Source organism: Lutra lutra, chromosome 3, assembly GCF_902655055.1.
Source record: "Lutra lutra chromosome 3, mLutLut1.2, whole genome shotgun sequence".
Lineage (NCBI taxonomy): Eukaryota > Metazoa > Chordata > Mammalia > Carnivora > Mustelidae > Lutra > Lutra lutra.
The window spans coordinates 26851397-26869411 of NC_062280.1; the positions used below are offsets into that span (position 1 = coordinate 26851397).

Here is an 18015-nt window from a genome sequence, read left to right on the forward strand (position 1 = left end):
TTGCCTGGGCCTGAGAAGCCCAGGACACACAGCTGGGACAATCTGGACCACAACCACACAACACTGCCACTAGGCCAAACTACTTTCTTCTTCTGGTGCTATCTGGAAAAGTGCAGTGGCAGTTACTGAGCACACATCATGCATTTCCAGGAGCAACAGAATCAGAGGGAGTCCCCAGGGCTTAGAAACTCATAGCGAAAGGCATGTTAGTCACTTAAATTCATGAATCAGTGTTGTCAACACGGCCATTTGCTCACCATACTTAAGAGATCAGAATAACCTTTTCTTTTTTCTTTCTTTTTTTTTTTTTTTTTACTCCCGGGGATGGAGGGTATGATCCCTAAATGGTTTTTCATTTTATGAGTCAAGGTCTGGCGCCTGTTTCTAAGCCAAGGGGTTATTTTGGGGTGGGCCTGTGGATCCAGACTCTGACCCTTTTCCAAGTCTAGAAAGAGCTGCGAAGAGAGCAAATGCAGCCCAGAGATCATGGAATCAGCAGTCTCACAACCTGCTACTTGAAGACACTTGGAGATTTGAAATGAATGACCAAAGATGGGACCAGCACCTGGAGAGGCCCCTCTCATTCTGACCCTTCCTCTGAGGTGCCTGGGAGTTTTAAGGCCTCCTTCCAGAAGTGACGCCCCCTGCTGGCCAACAGGCATGTCCTAGCGCGGACACACACACATACACACGCGCGCGCGCGCACTCATTCCTGGCTCCAGGCTTCCGGCTGCCCCTGCACAGGAAGCCTCCAGCCCCACAGTCACACCACACTCTCGCTCTCCTGGGCTGGCAGAATCCACTCTTCCCCTCCCCCCAAGAAAAGGAGGAGCGAAGTGGCTCATTGCTTATGGGGCAACCCGATCGGCTGACCCCGCATAGGTGCAGGTATTTTCAGAAGCCAAGTGCTCTCTATATGCGGGTGCACCGCGCAGGGAAAGCCCTTGGGTTTGGAGGATTTACGAGGTGGAGTAGGGCCCACCAGGCGCGCTGGGGATGAAGGATGTGTCAGGGTAGGGCCAGAGGGTGGGGGAGGATGGGGGTGCAGCCCTGTCCCAATCCCTGGAATCCATGTGACAGACCCCACCCCCGCCTGGCCGCTCTTCCCTTGCCCCTGATGGTAGCCCCTTCTCAGTCCCTCCTTTTCCTTCTTTCCATTCTGTTTCTCGCTGCCTCCCTCTCCTGTCTCTTCTCCATTTTTCTCTGGCCCTCGTCACATGGTCTGTGGGCCAGCAGCATTAGCATCACCCAGAGGTTGTTAGAAATGCAGAATCTAAGGCCCAGCCCTGGACTCCTGAGTCACAGTCTGCATTTTAGCAAGATTCCAGGTGAACTGGATGCACCTTAAAGTCTGGGATGGGCCACTGAGTCTGCTCCTTATTTCTGCTTTTCCTCTCTTAGCTTTCCTCAGTCTTTCTCCCACACCTCTCACCCTTCATCTTTTTTCCATCCTACTCTCATCTGCCCTCTTCCTTTTATTCTCCTCCCTGCCTCCCCACCCTTCCTTCCATGCACCCATCTATCCATCCACCCACCCTTATACCCATCTATCCATCCATCCTTCTTTCCATCTATCCATCCATCCACCATCTATCCATCCACTCACCCTTATACCCATCCATCCACCACTCATCCATCCATCCCTTAGCTCACTGATCCTGTCTACCATCTACTTCTCCACACCTTTTTCCTTCTAAATCTTCCTTCTGTCTCTGCCCCATCCCTTTCTCTTCTTGCTAAGGCTGAGGAGAAAACACAAGAGCTCTCTCATCCCATCTGCCCGCATGCCACGGCAATCGTGCCCAACTAGCCCATCTTGTTCCTTTTCTCCACGCTAGAGAAACCATTCTCCCGCCCCGGTCATACCTGCAGAGGATTTTTTGTGCTTATGGCAATGACGTGGTACTTGTAGTAGCACAGCTCGCAGCTCCAGCAGCCCCGCTCGCTGATCCACTTGATGAGGCAGGGCTGGTGCGTGCACTTGACTGAGCCATCACAGCGGCACGGGCTCAGCAGCTCCCCCTGCAGGAGAGAGGCAGAAGGTGGTGAGTTCTGGATCTGAAGTCTGGCAGGTGGGTGGCGGCTGGAGTGGTGGTTTGGGCCACTGAGGTAGGACAGACCACACCACTTAAACTGGTCACTGGCTTTGGTGGGAAGCACCAGAATCCACGGGGAACAGGGGAGTCAGGCAGCTTCAGAGCACTCAACTAGCATTTTGGTGCCTTGGCTCCCATTGGGTGCTGCCCAAGTCCTAGGGTGCCTGTGAAATGAGTGGGTCGATTTTTATGGAAGCCCTCTGCCATCCAAAGCCCCCTGTCAGCCTGATGGACTTCTCTGTAAAGGGGTCTCAAACTCAGATGCTCTCAGAGCCAGAAAGACCATGCAAGTGACACAAGGCAGCTCTAGGGACTGGGGCCAATCTAAGGCCCAGACCCCAAGTTAAAGGGACAGCCACCATTAGCTCCATCCCACTGTACACATGGGAATCTGGGTGACAATTTTTATGTAAAGCCTCCCAATAGTGAAATGTCAACAACAAAAGCAAGTCTTCTAAATATATTGTGAGCATCCATTTGGTCCAAGTTTGGAACCTTTGTACTCCCCTGCAGGCCAGCACATGGAGACCCCTGTCCCTCTGTGAAGCCTCCTGCCCTGAGTCTCTGGTTGGCAAAAGCTTGGCAGGTGGGGACAGGGCTGAACCCAGGTACCTAAGAGGTGGGATGTGTATCTCTGCAGGCATGAACTTGGGGCCTGGCTGGGAGTGGATGCGAAGCCTAGTCCGGGCAGATCTGGAAGCAGAGAGGCAGAGGACCCGGCCCAGCTAGATGGCGTGAGTGGATCACAGAGATGGGCTTAGCCTCCTATATACCCTGTGACAACATGTCCATGACCATGACTGAAGCTGGTGGGCTTTGGCTTCCTGCCAGACCTGACATGGTGGCCTGAAGTGTCTCCATGAGCCTCCACAACCCCTTTCCTTTCTCTCTCCCCTCCCTTTGCCCTCTCTCCCCAATGTGTTGTCTTTCCCCCTCCCAACTCAGAGTCCATGGTTTCTGCTTGCTAAATCCAACTGACTCAACTCCTTCATTTACTTTCCTAGAGATTTAAGCAGTTGGGCCCACCCACCTCCCCCAACCTGGGCTTTCTTCTGACTTACTCCAGGGTTCCCTTTCTCCTTACTTCCTATACCCACCTTCCCACCCCCACTTCATTTATTCTGGACTCAGCCCTTCCATCTCTCTCCTGCCAAAGGACCCAGAAGATGGTCCTGAGCCCCGAACTGGTGTGTTTGCAATTTGGTCACTTAAACCGTATCCCTGCTAATCTGGAGATTCCATCATTCGAGAAACCACATCTTGCTCCCAGTTTTGGATAAGCAAGCACAGAAGCACCTGACCTATAAAACATATTTAATCATGTTCTTTGCCATAGACTGCAGAACCAGCTGTTTCCTCCAAAGATGCATAGAATCATCTTTCCCTTCCAATTCACCCCCTGTCACTCAAAGACCACAACTTGGCCTGGATGAGGTCTAGAATATTCTTATATTGGTCTGTCTGTCAAACTGCTTCTCATCTTCACCATAGTTCCAATGCCACCTCCTACAGGGAGTCACCCCAGGTTGAGTCTTCTGCAGGTTGAGCTCAGAGCTTTGATCTCTAAGCACCTTTTGCAGCATGCCTTGGGTATACGTATTAGAGCACTGAGCACATCCTTGTAAGGCTTGTGAGTACGCCTCTCTAATGTTCAGAGAAGCTCTGGAAGGCAGGGATCAGGGGTGGTTCATCTTTGGACCCTATCCCCTCAATGCCTCACCCTACTCCCTGAAGGCCCTCAACAACAGCTGTGTTTGAATGAGTAAATGAAAAAATTAATCAAGTGTCTGCTCAGGTTCCCTGCACTGCCCTGAAGAACGGGGATGAGATGTCTGCTCCATGAGAATGGGAACCATGTCCATTTGTGGACTTCCAGACCCCTGCATCTTGCTCAGTGCCCAGCACTCAGCGTATGTACATGCCATAAATGAACTTGGTAGCAGAAATGCTCAGAGTGCCTCATCTCCGTAAACCCTTCCCAGTTCCCCACTCCACTCCTCCAGTATTGACAGGCCCCCTTCACTGTAGCTCTCACCCTTTTCATACCCACTGTTGTAGCACTTCTCCCGTTTCTCTCTGGGTTCCTGCACCATGATCGCTTACAGGGACAATAGCTTATCTAACTTTCCATCCTTAGCACCTAGTGCAGTGCCTGAAGCAGATCCTCCTTGCAGTGTTGATGGCAAAATGCATTCCTATCTCTTTGATGAACAGGAAGTTTTGATTCCCGAGGACATGGCCAGTTCTGGCACCTGGTGGACAGCCATGGTGCCTAGGAGAGTAGAAGAGGCAGGAGATGCCCAAATTGCTGGGCACCTGCCACAGCCTTCCAGGTCTAATGGCACTGGGTAGTGAGTAGTTGCTGTGTAACTCGGAGAAAGAACTGGGAGGGAGTGAGCAGAGAGAGGTGCTGGGGGAGGGGCAAAAGCCCTCATTATTCATGGCAGCCTTTCCTGGGCTCATTAATTCTAACAGGATGAGCTGGGTTTGATTAATCGGGTTGTTAAGCAGCCATGTCAAATTGCCAATGAAGTAGGAGACATGACTTCCGGTCCCTGGCAACGCCACCAAGTGACAGAGAAGACTGAACTCCTTGCTTCCAAGCGGCAGCGGGGAGACAGGGCAGAAAGGGCTGTTGGCTCTGCACAACCGATGACAAGACCTGGGCTCTCGGACATGACTCAGGAAGGGTGACCACACCACCAGTGCTCACTGGGGGCCCCAGACTCCCACACAATATGTGGGAACAGGGACAGCATGACCCGGCCTTGTCCCAGTGCCTGGCTACGGGGCCTAGAGGCCAAACGGGTGCTGTCTCCCTGGGGGCTCCTCGTCCTCCAGAACCAGACAATGAAGAAGACAGAATAGGAACTCATTTCAGGTGCTACAAAGATTAGAAAGCAAGGACACCAAAACTGTTGGAAAAGTTTCACTCTGATGAAGGAAGCAATCCAGGATTTGGGCAAAAAAATAGTAAATCTGGAAAGATGTTATTTTAACCTTGGCATTTACATAAGTTTTGTATTTTATGATCTAGTATATTTTTATGTACATTTGGGAGAAGGGCCATAATTTTCTTTATGTTTAAGGCTTGTAGGAGGCCTTAATGTGGACGCTTTTCTGTCTTTGACGGGTCAGGCCTGTGTGTCTTCAAGAGCAGGAGAAGTGGAACTGAGCCAGTGGCCCGACTTCATGAAGGTGAGCTCTGCAGTCAATTCCATTAAAAGCTGGAGTGTTGGAGCTGGGAAACGAAAGTGGTGAACATCTCTGAGGCCAGGAAGAGGAAGGCTCAATGACCAGCTGCAGGTCACTCAGCTGGCCAGTGGCATGGCCAGAACGGGAAGCCTGGTCTTTCTGACACCAAACACCAAGTGGCTTACCACCCTGCTCTGTTCATCCCTCCTGGGCCCTCTGTCCCACCCCCGTCCCTCCCACACCCCTGCCTGCACCCTCCGCCCCCCAGCCCCTCCACCAAGTTTCTCATGCCTGCTAGCTGCACATCTGTCTCTTCTCCCTGCACTGAAACCAGAACTTGGCACTTGTCTTCCAGGATTCGGGCTGCTCCTGTGTGTCCCGCAGAGCCCAGCATGTCACAGGTGCACAGTCTGGAGTGTGTGCTGATGGGAGGGGCCCCAGGGTGTGGCAGAGCATGGCCCCCCCACCCCTGGCCCAGCTCCTGAGGCTCCAGCCCTTGGGCTGGGGCGATCATTACCATCTTTTTTTTGGTAATTTTTATTTTACATTTTATTTATTTATTTATTTATTTATTTATTTATTTATTTTTACCATCCTGTCTGCTGAGCTCCGCAAACACCACACATCAAAGAGGATTGTTAATTGCAAAGGGCACCAGACACTCCTCAATAATCTGCTCGGGGCTCTGGAGCCCAGGGAATGGCTAAGGCAAGAAAACTCGGGTCTTCTCAAAGCCCCTGGCCTCCAAGGGACAGCGTGTGGGGGAGGAATGCGGAGCATGTTTTCGGAGATGGACTCCTTAGGTTTGAATGCCTCTTCATGCTCACGAGCTGCGCAAACTTGGGCAAGTCCCTCACGCTCTCTGAGGCTTCTTTATCTTTCTGCTGCAGGCAACTCTTGCCCCCTCCGAGGGTGGCTGTAAGGATTGAGTGCGCTCACGCCCACAGAAGTGCTGGAGACAGCGCCTGGCACAAGTAAATCCTGCTGGGCGAGTTTTACAATTGTAACTCACGTTTCCATGAGGACCTCAATTGGATAGTTTTCTTCCTACTACAGCTCTATTTTACTCCCTACAGGGAGGAGGGAGCCATGCCTTCGGTAAAGTTCAACGGAGCTCCCGAGAGAGGGGAGTCCACCCCTGCGACATGGGTAAGGGGTCACAACACAGATCTGCCAGCTCACGGCCCAGGACTGTCCTCTGTGTCATGAGGGGGACGCTGAGAGCACTGGGAATGGAGGGCGGGGCTCTTCCCTTCCCTGGGGATGCTGAGCAGAAGAGCACGGGCCTCTTGGAGGGGTGAAGTGGGGTCATGCTAGAGGCAGGAGGCAGGACCAGCTGATCCGCAGCCCTTGGTGGCGGCTGAGCTGGTGGGTGGGGAAGAGAACAGGACGGATTCTCCTCGCTGCCAATGACACAGAAAGCTGCAGGTGCAAGACTCCAGTGGTTTCTCCATTCACAGATTTCTTTCTGTTTGTTTCCGGCTTGCTTCAGTTCTTCTCTGTCTCAATCTGAAAGGGCTTACTTCTGGAATCCTTAGGTTACCTGGTTGCCATGGTAGTGGCAGGTAAGCCAAGATTTCCCCTGCCACCCACACGGGCACCAGGCATTCCTGCCATGGAGCAGAAGGAAACAAATACAGTCTAGTGACGCAAAGACTCCAGCCCTGCTGTGGTTTGTAGCTCCAGAAGATCCAAACAAAGGAGACAACAAGAACCCTAGCCCGGGGGTGCAGCCTGGGGGCATCTTCCTCTACTGACACTCAGATGGTAGTTAAGAGCTTGGACTCTAATCTTAGGAAGTCTCAGGTATTTCCAGGCTCTTACAATCTGTGTGACCCTGAGAAAGTTGCTTAACCTCTCTGGGCCTCATTCAGTCATTCCTTATTCATCAGATATTCATCTAGTATGTTCCAAGTTCTGTTCTAGGTGACAAGGATACAGCAGTGAGTGGAACTGACCAAAACTGTCTAGTAGAGAGAGGCAGACAATAAAAAATATAAGAAGACTACAAGTACCTAAGATGCTATCATGTGTACCCTCTTACACTGTTGGTGGGAATGCAAGTTGGTGCAGCCACTTTGGAGAACAGTGTGGAGATTCCTCAAGAAATTAAAAATAGAGCTTCCCTATGACCCTGCAATTGCACTACTGGGTATTTACCCCAAAGATACAGATGTAGTGAAAAGAAGGGCCATCTGTACCTCAATGTTTATAGCAGCAATGGCCACGGTCACCAAACTGTGGAAAGAACCAAGATGCCCTTCAATGGACGAATGGATAAGGAAGATGTGGTCCATATACACTATGGAGTATTATGTCTCCATCAGAAAGGATGAATACCCAATTTTTGTATCAACATGGACGGGACTGGAAGAGATTATGCCGAGTGAAATAAGTCAAGCAGAGAGAGTCAATTATCATATGGTTTCACTTATTTGTGGAGCATAACAAATAGCATGGAGGACAAGGGGAGATGGAGAGGAGAGGGGAGTTGAGGGAAATTGGAAGGGGGAGGTGAACCATGAGAGATATGGACTCTGAAAAACAATCTGAGGGTTTTGAAGGGGCGGGGGGTGGGAGGTTTGGGGAACCAGGTGGTGGGTATTAGAGAGGGCACGGATTGTATGGAGCACTGGGTGTGGTGAAAAAACAATGAATACTGTTACGCTGAAAAGAAATTTTTTAAAAAGATGCTATCATGTGTTATGCAGAAAAATTAGCAGGGGAAAGGAAAATAGAATACCAGGAAAGGGGCAAAGTGAGATTCTAAATAAAGTGGCTATGAAAGGCCTCACCAAATGGGGACATTTGTACGAAGACTTGAAGGTCAGGGCGCAAACCATGAGGATATCTGGGGGCTGAATATTTCAGTGCAAAGGTCCTGAGGCAGAAGCATGCCTGGCATATTGTAGGGACACCAAAGAGGCTTGAGTGTCTGGGGTAAAGTGAGTGAGGGAGAGAGGAATAGGAGATGAGTTCAGAGACATAATAAGGATGAAGAATGAGGGACAAATCAGGAGAGGCTTGTGGGCCATTGTAAGGACTTTGCCCTTACTGTGAATGAGATGGGAAATCACGAGCATTTTGAGGAGAATAATGTGACCTGACCATGTTTGACAGGATCCCTTTGGCTGCTGTCTTGAAAACAGACTAGACAGAAGAGCCAAGGAGAAAGACAGGAGGCTGTTGCAGGCTTCTGGATGGGTGATGATGGTGTTTCGGACCTGTATGCATGCAGCGAGGGTTCTGCAAAGTGGTCCATTTCTAGATACATTTTGAAGACGCAAATAACAAGATTTGCTGATGGATTAGACGGGTGGATGAGAGGAAGGAAAACAAGGATGACGCTGATTTTTTTTTTTTTTAAAGATTTTATTTATTTATTTGACAGACAGAGATCACAGGCAGGCAGAGAGGCAGGCAGAGAGAGGAAGGGAAGCAGGCTCCCTGCTGAGCAGAGAGCCCGATGTGGGGCTCGATCCCAGGACCCTGAGATCATGACCTGAGCCGAAGGCAGAGGCTTTAACCCACTGAGCCACCCAGGCGCCCCAAGATGACGCTGATTTTGACCTGCGCCATGAGAAGGATGGCGAATTGCTCTCACTTGAGATGGGAAAGATTGAGGGTACAGCAGGTTTTAGAGGTCAGACTGGAAGCTGAGTTTTGGATATGTCATCTTCAAGATGCCTGTTAAATAGGCATCAGAGACTGCAATAGATCCTAGTCTGGAGTTTAGGGGAGTGGTCCAGGTTCAAGACCTAATCTGAGAGTCATTGACATACAGACGGTGTTTAAGGCCATGAGCCTGGGTGAAATCACCAAAGGAGCAAGTGTGGGTAGGGGAAGGGTGGGATACCATGGCTGCTCCCTGGAGGACGCCAACATGTCAGAACTTGGGAGATGGGAAAGTACTAGGAGAAGGGACTGAGAGGGAAGGTCAGTGAGATAAGAAAGGAATACTCCAGTGGTTTCTCCATTCACAGATTTCCACAATGTGTGGAACATGTGTGTTCCAACAGTGAAACAAGAAGACAACATGCTTCCAAAAAAGGGGGCCATCAGCCTTGTCAAATGCTGCTGATGGGTCAAGTTGGATGAGAACTGAGAATTAACCATAGATCTGGCAAGTTTTCCTTGATTTATTCATTAAATAATATGAATATTATCTAATAATATGAAGCAAAGTCATGGGCTGAGAGTGAAGGTGGGGAAGGTGGTGTTGGAGGTCTGAGAATCGGTATAAAATAGTCCATCTGGGGGGAGTTTAAGAGTGATTAGACTGGAGTAATAAGGTATGATTGCTGGCAGCATGGAGGGTCCTTTCTATTACTACCCTCCTCCCCCATCTGTGAGATTGGGGGTGGAGGGTAGTAAGGAAATATATTTAGCACCACGCCTGGCACATGGTAAACTCTCAGCAAATGCTGGCTCTCATGTAAGGGGTTATCAGAGGGGTTATAGCAGAGCTCCCTCTCTCTAAGCCCACCTTCACATCTACTTCCAACGTTGATCAATTTCCTTACTTTTTCTCTTCTCCCTTTAAGTAACATTCTCCTATTAATAAGCCTAATGTTACAAACACTTTACAATTCTAACAAAGTGCTTTCATTGACATTCTACTACCTACTACCTCAATAACCAAATGAGGCTAATGATTACTTCTCCTGTTTTACAGATACAGAAACCCACTCAAAGAGGCTGTTACTTGCTCAAGAGAAAGGCAGAGGAAGGCTCTGAAACCAGTTCTGTCCATCAGGCTATACCCACCACATCTCTGCCACTCTAGCGTGACTAGCTCGTCTCCTCTTCTCCTGCCCCCAGCAGTCTGTTCATCAGATCCTTACTTTTCCAGCTCCCAACAGACAACTGACCTTGTGGGCGCCCCCCATAAACATATAAACACAAAGGCAGAAATCCTTGTCCCCTTTTCCCCTTTCCTCAGAAGTCAATTTCAGGCAGTATTCACTGATAGTAATTGATGTGATAGTGGGGAGCTCAGGCTAACCTCCCCCTCACTTCCTCCTCACACTCCAACCCTTGGCAGATCCTCCCCATCTGATACTGCTTAAGTCAAAATTAAGAGAGAGAGATTTTTGTAAGCAGAGTAATAGATTAAAGTTTTCTCTGAGATGCAGTCTAGATTAATAAGGAAAGTTACAACTGCCTTACAATGCTCCACTGGGAAGACACAGAGGACCTAAAGCCTTAAAATCAGAATTTCCCCTCCAGGGTAGACCCAGAAGCCATGTGTCCTTGGTTGGGGGAAGAAAGGACATAAGAGTAGAAGTAGTTCATTGGGATAGTGGTGAAGAATAAGGAGCAAGTGTGGGTAGAAAAGGGAGGAATACCAAAGAAAGGAGGGACTCCCCAATGTCCATTCTTGGATGGACATTGGACAGGGTGGATAGTTGACTTGGTAGGGAAAGAAATGTTTTGTACCATTCCCCACACTCCACATATTTGGAGGATCAACTAACAGAAAGGCTCATCAATAACACATCCTTCCATCTGTACAGATGCAACCAAACTGGTCCATGATGTTGGCCAACTGTTTATGTAGCCGTGATCTGGATTGGTGGGGGAGGGCTGGGGAGAACGGCAACAAAGCAGGAGCAGAGTGGGGCCAGTGCCTTGAAGGAAAACCTGGAAGATTCCAGGCATCTTCTTTTTGCAGGAGGCCAGGTAACCATCTCTTGATTCCAGAGACCTACAAGAGGTCAATGGATCCTGGTATGAGGATCGAGAGAAATGACCTATCACAAAGACCTTCTTAACAGCAAAGGTTGTGGTCGAGAGATGAATAGGAGAGAGTGTGACTCCTCTGCCCTGAACTGTGATAAAGCAAGCTTCCCCTTATCTATGGAGGCAGGCAAGATGACTTCAGAGATCCCCACGGCCCTAGAATCCGTTATTATACACAGATAGGCAATTCTGAATTCTCTACATGTTGTGCCAGGCAGTGTCTAGGCAGATCTATGTTTTCTGACTGGAGCCCTTTCAGGCCCATCTTCTTGCTCTGTCTCCCAACCAGAGCATGTAGCTTGCCCCGTTCCCAGCTCACTTCCACACACAGCGGTGCCAGAGCCAAACCTCAGCTTCTGGAGACTAACAGTGTGTCAACACATGCGCAAGGAAATCCATAATTGTTGCAAGAGAATTTGATTTTAAAAAGAAAAAACTCTATTACTAAGTAGGAAAAAAAAAGATTTAAGGCCTTAATGAGCTGTAGTTATCTACACTAAATCCAATTAACCACATAATTATTTCTAGTTCTGCTCTCACACCAGCAGCTTAATTTCACACACACACACACACACACACACACACACACACGTGCATAATCTGTCTCCCTTTTCATGAAAAAAATCTCCAGCCTTCCTGTTCATCAGTTCCAAAAAAGAATTTCAGAAAGAGACAAGGAAAACACACAGACCCAAACCCAACCCTCCAAACCATGGTTTTTCATTTTCATGATAATTATTTTATTCCTGCAATGCTTTCCCCCTTATAATTTAACTGGTATAAGACAAATGTACCTATTTCCTCTAACTGCCTCTAAATTTACTCAACTGGTACTAGGAGGAAGAACTTAACCTCACAATAATTGAATTTAAATAACATCCAATTCCATAAAGTCAAACATGGTCTGCATAATAAACAAACCACACTTTACAGGGGCCGGCGGGAAGAAAGAAGGTCATATCTTATGTGTATATTCATAGCTGTATCTGTATTTCCAATGACCTAAATGCACAATATACTGTCCGTTTGTCTTTCTGTGTAACTCATCATGGCCATCACCGTCGTTTTCAAAGAGCTAAAATTAAAGGCTCATCTTTCCTCAAACCTCTGCCTGACTCAATAGAAAAATGTAATTTCGATAAACCTCAGCTGGCCAGAATGGGGCTATTTGCATATGGCAGCCGGCTGGGCCCGTTTCCAGGGTGCCAGACCCCCAGGTTGAATCCCCGCCAGTGTGCAGGGATTCCAGGTCATAGTGTCCTCTTTCTTTCCCACAAGTCAGGCCAAGCCAAGGGCACGAGTCAATGGCAAGTTAAAGGGCAAGTACTCAATTACCCCCTGGGGTCAGACCTCGTTACTTCCTGCACACTGGCAGAGGGATGCCCAGCTCCTACTGTGCAAAACCTTTGTGTTATTGGAAGGGGTTGTGGTGAAATTCTACAAAAATTAATTTTCCATCATAGTAATTAATATATCACTCTGTGCTGAGAGGATACAGCAGATGTTACAAGTGCAAACGAACTATGTGGATGGGTTGCACCTCATGGATGTCTTGAATCACAGCCCTAGGCTCTTAGAACTTTCTGTATGGCTGGCTCCTACAAAGTAAAAAGCTGGGTCCTTCCTGGGTGCCAACCCCAGTTCTGCCACCCTCTGACTGGTGACCTTGGCTTTACGCCATCCAGGCCTTGGTTCCCTGGTTCCCAGAAGTCAGCGTACGTAAGAACCACCTGGAAGCTTGTTAGGAGGCTACCCAGGCTTTGCTCCAGAGATTCTGATTCTATGTGAACCCACTCTTCCTGTCTTGAAGCAAGGTTGGCTAAGACTCATTTTGCAAAGCCCTCACCAGATACTTTTTAGCAAGCCTTCTGTCTTCCGCATCACTCTAAGACTCTTATGTATACAAAGATAAAAACAAATACCAAGAGCTTACAGATACTGAACACTTACTATGTGCTAAGCCCCATATGCCAGCTTTGACAGCTAAGGTTCATATCTTGGTTCTCCCATTCAGTGGATGAAGGCCATTGTGCAAGCTACTTACCCACTCTGAGCCCTGGCCCCTCCATCGGCATCTAGATGCATTTCTAGATGTTCCGGCTGCTATGGCTGCCTCTCTTAGTAGTTCACACTCACTGAGCATGTGCTGGGTGTCCCCTGTGGTCTTAAGCACTTGCCATGCAGGAAACTGATAGCAAGACTATGGGGCCAGCAGATGCAGACCGGCTGGTTTGAATCCTTGCTCTACCATTTACTACCTGTGTGACTGTGGCAAGTCTGCTTAGAAGTAAAGCGGGACCAAAGATACTTCTGGCCTCCCTAGGGTCTCATGAAGATTCAAGGAAGTAATGCACCATGAGAAGTACTCAGAACGCTGCCTGACGCATAGTGGGTGCCCGCTGTAGATCACTACTACTGTCGCTCATGCACCCACCAAGCCTTGTGGAGTCTCCCCATCCTAACGGAAGGAGGCAGGCGGAAGATGCTGCTGTCTCACACGGTGGACGAGGCGACCCTGCCTTTTGCTACCTTACTAAGTCCCTCACTTTACCACCTTGTAAACGAAGCTCATCAGTCTGAAACTGGTGAGTACTTACGCTGCCTGGGGGCCTGGGTAATGGGTGGAAAGTAATAACAGTGGGATGAAAGCCAGGAGCCTCCAGGTACTGCTAACTGCCCTGTTATTTTGAGGGAGGGAAGGACAAAACAGATACCCCCGCTCACATCCAACTTGCCGGCCTCCACGTCTCTAAGGAGCCCTCCCCATGTCTCCTTCCTCACATGCCTGTGCTCCTTCCTCCTGTGTTAGGGAAAACCACCAGGCATCAAGCCAGGGGGTTTCCAGCCATCACTCCTCTCTGCCCCCTTTCAGGCAAGACTGTGAATGTGTGTTCACAAGGCCAGCCGAGGGCTTTGTGATGCCCTTGGAGGCACAGGAAGGAGGGAAAGTGAAAGCGAGGCAGAGAGGCTAGAATGATCTGTGTCACGAAGAGCTTAGGGAGAGAAGGGAAGTGAGAGAAGGCTTTGCCCCATGGTTTCCTCTGCCTGCGTTGGAAGGAGTAAACACTGACGTGCTTTTCAGTTCTTTCTCTGTATGGGACTTACACCTTTTCTTTGTGACAAGCTTCTTTCAGATAGTTGTCCATTCAGACTGAAAAGCCGAAGCCCAGGGAGGGCGGTGGGGCGGTGGGGCGGTGGGGCACCCTCCCGCCCTGGGTTCATAGTCTCCACCCCTGCCGGACTGAGGCCTCCCGCTGGGCGATACCCATTTCAGAGTCTGCCGAAAGCTCAGCCTGGTTCTCTTCACACCTCTCAAGGAAGCATACTATTCCTGAAGTCTTGGCTCAGCTTCCCTGTCAGGAATAAGCACACTAAGGAGAATTTGAATTACTATGGCGTGTGAATAGACTCCGGTCTGTTGACTCCAAGCTTCTGCTAAGCTGCTCCAAGTGGTTGTAGCTTCTGTCATCTTGGCAATTTTACTTTTTGTTTGAAAGAATTCTATATTCCCTACTTCTGGGGCTGGGAAGGGGGTGAACTTCAAAGACCCTTTGCTTTATCACCCAGCCCCTGTCAGACGACCTGTCCCCAATCCTGACATATGAGGTGTTCCTGTACAGAGATAATGCCTTATTTTCCCTGCTACAATTTCAGCCTTTTTCTGTCTTTTCACCATGAATGGACAATGCACAGGCTTTAAGATCAAACAACTTCTAGCTCTGCCATTCTAGCTGTGTCGATTAGTTTCAGCTGCTAACTATGCTCCGGCAGACGCACCCCAAAATTTGTGACTTTTAAAAAAAATATTATTTATTTATTTATTTATTTACTTGACAGAGATCACAAGTAGGCAGAGAGACAGGCAGAGAGAGAGGAGGAAGCAGGCTCCCTGCTGAGCATAGAGCCCGATTTGGGGCTCGATCCCAGGACCCTGGGATCATGACCTGAGCAGAAGGCAGAGGCTTAACCCTCTGAGCCACCCAGGCACCTCAATTTGTGACATTTTTAAAATAACAACCATATATTATTTTTTACAAGCCTACAAGTTGTCTGAGTCGTTCTGCTGATCTGGTTTGGCTGAGCTTGGCTGGGTTCGCTCCTGCTTATGTGAGCTGGCTAGAGGCTGTCTCATCTAAGACGGCAGCCCTCTGCTCACATGTCTCTTATCATCCAGTAGGACCGCTTGGGCTTGTTCACATAATGCCGGAAGAGTTCCTGCCAGCAAGAAAGGTTCGGCCCAGATGTGCAAGCACTTTTCAAGCCTTACATCAAGTTCGTAATGTCCCATTGGCCAAGTCTTGTGGCCTGCTCCAGACTCAATGTAAGCAAGCATTATCAAAAGGAAGTGACTATAGGGAAGCATAAAGATCTAGGGCCATTAGTAGAATCAATCTATCACATTAGCTCTATGACCTTAGACAATTTCCTTAACCTCTCTGAGGCTTACTTCCATCATCTATAAAAATGCAGAGCTTTTGTAGGATTCCTTGCTATAATATATGTACAATGTCTGGCACATGATAAACATTCCATATGTGTTAATTTCCTTCTCCTTTTCCATCATTTGGACTCTCTCTTTTTTCCCTTAAATGCATTATTTCTATGCATTACCTTCTATGTTCAAAGCTGCAACATAATAACATTAAACATTATGCCAGGGTCTTCTGTTAAATCTCCAACCCCCAGCCTGTGGCTAACAAAGTATGTAGGCCCTCCATTCATTCCAATCATCTAGAATTTGGATAGTAAGGGAATTTAGGGGTTTCTCCTCCCTGTGTTCTTGGGACAGCCCAGTTATGAGATGACCTCTTGGCTTTCTGACCCAGCTCCAACATCAAAAGTGAAAAAGAAAGGGTTAACACAGTTGCATTAACTGATGACTCAGGATAGAGACAACAAGATGGGGAACCTCCATTTCCTAATTTATAGGTGGCCTTGGGGGTAGGATAAGTATCCTGGCCTCTCCTTAGCTAATCAGGCTCCAGAAGAGACATTAATTGCAGCCAGTCCATCCTGCTGGGGAGACGCAAGGCTGCCAGCTCCCTTGCTGGGAATGGAATAGAATTTTAATTGGCTGTGAAAGCATCATGGCAGTTGGTGCATGAAAGAGTTGATCCTCTCCCCTGAAGCAGGTGAGAGAAGCTTTGGGGGAAAAGCTCTGAAGAGGTACATGACAGCAAAGACCAGCCATGTCCAGGGCTCATCCCAGCAGCAACACCACTGGTCCCGTTCCAGGGCTGGACTCCTGGCAGGGTTGAAGACTCTCTCGCACACTGTCCTCGGTGTGGTGAGCACAGAAGCATCAGGCCTGGAACCCCATTCATGCCTGTGCCCACCCACTGACTTTCATAAGAGAAGCACTATGTAGTGACTGTCACTTGCGTGGCCAAGACAACCAGGACCCCCTACCTCAGAGAACTCTCCATCTGTAATCTCAGTCCCCCAGTGTGTGTGTGTGTGTGTGTGTGTGTGTGTGAGAGCACGTGTGTATGGGTGTGTGTGCACACATGTGTGTGTCTGTTTGAACCAATGGCACAGCATTCCTGTGCTGCTGACTCAGAGCCGTGTTCCCATTTTTTTCACTCAAATAAATGAATGTGATAATGTCTGGGGAGAATGTCTTCATGGCAATATGTCTGTTTTCTGCCATGGTGTTTCCCGGAACACACATAGAACGTGGGGGTGACAGGATGCTGACCTGTGGAGGTCAGCGGATGTGTCTATGAAAACAAGACAATGTGAACTTGTTAGCATAAACATACAGTGATGGGTGTTGTGGTTTTCAGAGACTCTCTGGTGGGTTCTTTAACCTCTTCGTAGATTAGTTCTCTCATCAATAAAATGAGGGCAATAGCAGTACTTACTTAATAGGACTGTTGGAAAGGCTAATAAGATGTAAAGCACTTAAAATTAATGCAGAGACTCAATAAATGCATTTTTGTGATTACTTCTAGGCTAGGGGAGGGAGACGGAGCTGTTTGTTGACCCAATGTGCTCTGTTGACCTAGTGCCATAATGAACCTGTAGGCAAAAAGTAAAGCAGGAACCCAAAAAGCATACATGCAAAATCAATGCTTTCAGAAAACTCCTTTAGTGAGGTGAGAGCTTGAAAAAAATTCAGAATTTTTAAGGAAACTACCTCATTAATCTTTAAAACTTCAAGCAATTAAACATCATTTATAACTACTGAACAGTTTTGTTTTCATTGTGTATCTTGATTTTTATTATCAATTTTTTATTAAAAGTTTATCAAAAATTCAGTTAGGATAAAAGCTATGCTTTGAAGGAGATCATTAAAAATGGAATTTTATGATTTATAGAGATATGAAGACAAGCTTCTAAAACCAAAGCAAACCCAAAACCTCAATTCCGTTTCCATTCTCTCTGTGCCCCTCCTGTTCAGACTTCCCAACTCCTTACTGGAGAACAAGACATCTTTCTGGTTTAAGCTCAGAACATAGAAATGAAAATAGCCAGAATAAAAGACATGGACAATACATAGCATCTTCTTTGAAGTGGTGAGAACTTCATCTCCTAAAAACAGCAGATGGAAGTCCGGGACCTTAGGGAAAAAGAGCCCCAGGAACATGGCATTAATTCCTGCCCTCAGAAGATAGAAGAGGCTTCCCAATATTGGAAACAGCGCTTTCTCCCTCCAAACCTGGTCCCTAGATCACAGCTGGGCGCACAGGCTCCTGGGCCTAACTTCTCCCATTTGGACCATCAATGCTGAGGAAATTAGCAGGAAAAGTCATTTAAAGAAGTAATTGGTGGCACACATCAGATCACCCCTTCAAAGGATGGTCTTTCTCACATTTCCTGCATCTGTAAGAGATTGACAGTGTCAGTGGAGGCAGTTCTTTATCTCTGCAAGGGCTGGAAAACATGGCTAGGCCACCTGACTGGGGGTGATATGACAAGTGGCAAAGCTAGTGCCTCAGAAGGTGCAGATGCCCACAGTGGGGTGCATCCCTGATGGTGT

At 48.2% G+C, this 18015-nt stretch overlaps 1 protein-coding gene across 1 annotated transcript in view; it reads right to left on the reverse strand.

Annotated features, from left to right (window-relative positions):
- Positions 1–18015, reverse strand: part of MARCHF4 (membrane associated ring-CH-type finger 4) — a 107611-nt gene that overhangs the window by 24245 nt on the left and 65351 nt on the right. The window contains exon 2 of the mRNA XM_047720078.1: positions 1867–2022. Within this exon, the coding sequence (XP_047576034.1) occupies positions 1867–2022 (156 nt within the window). The remainder of the gene's footprint in view (positions 1–1866; positions 2023–18015) is intronic.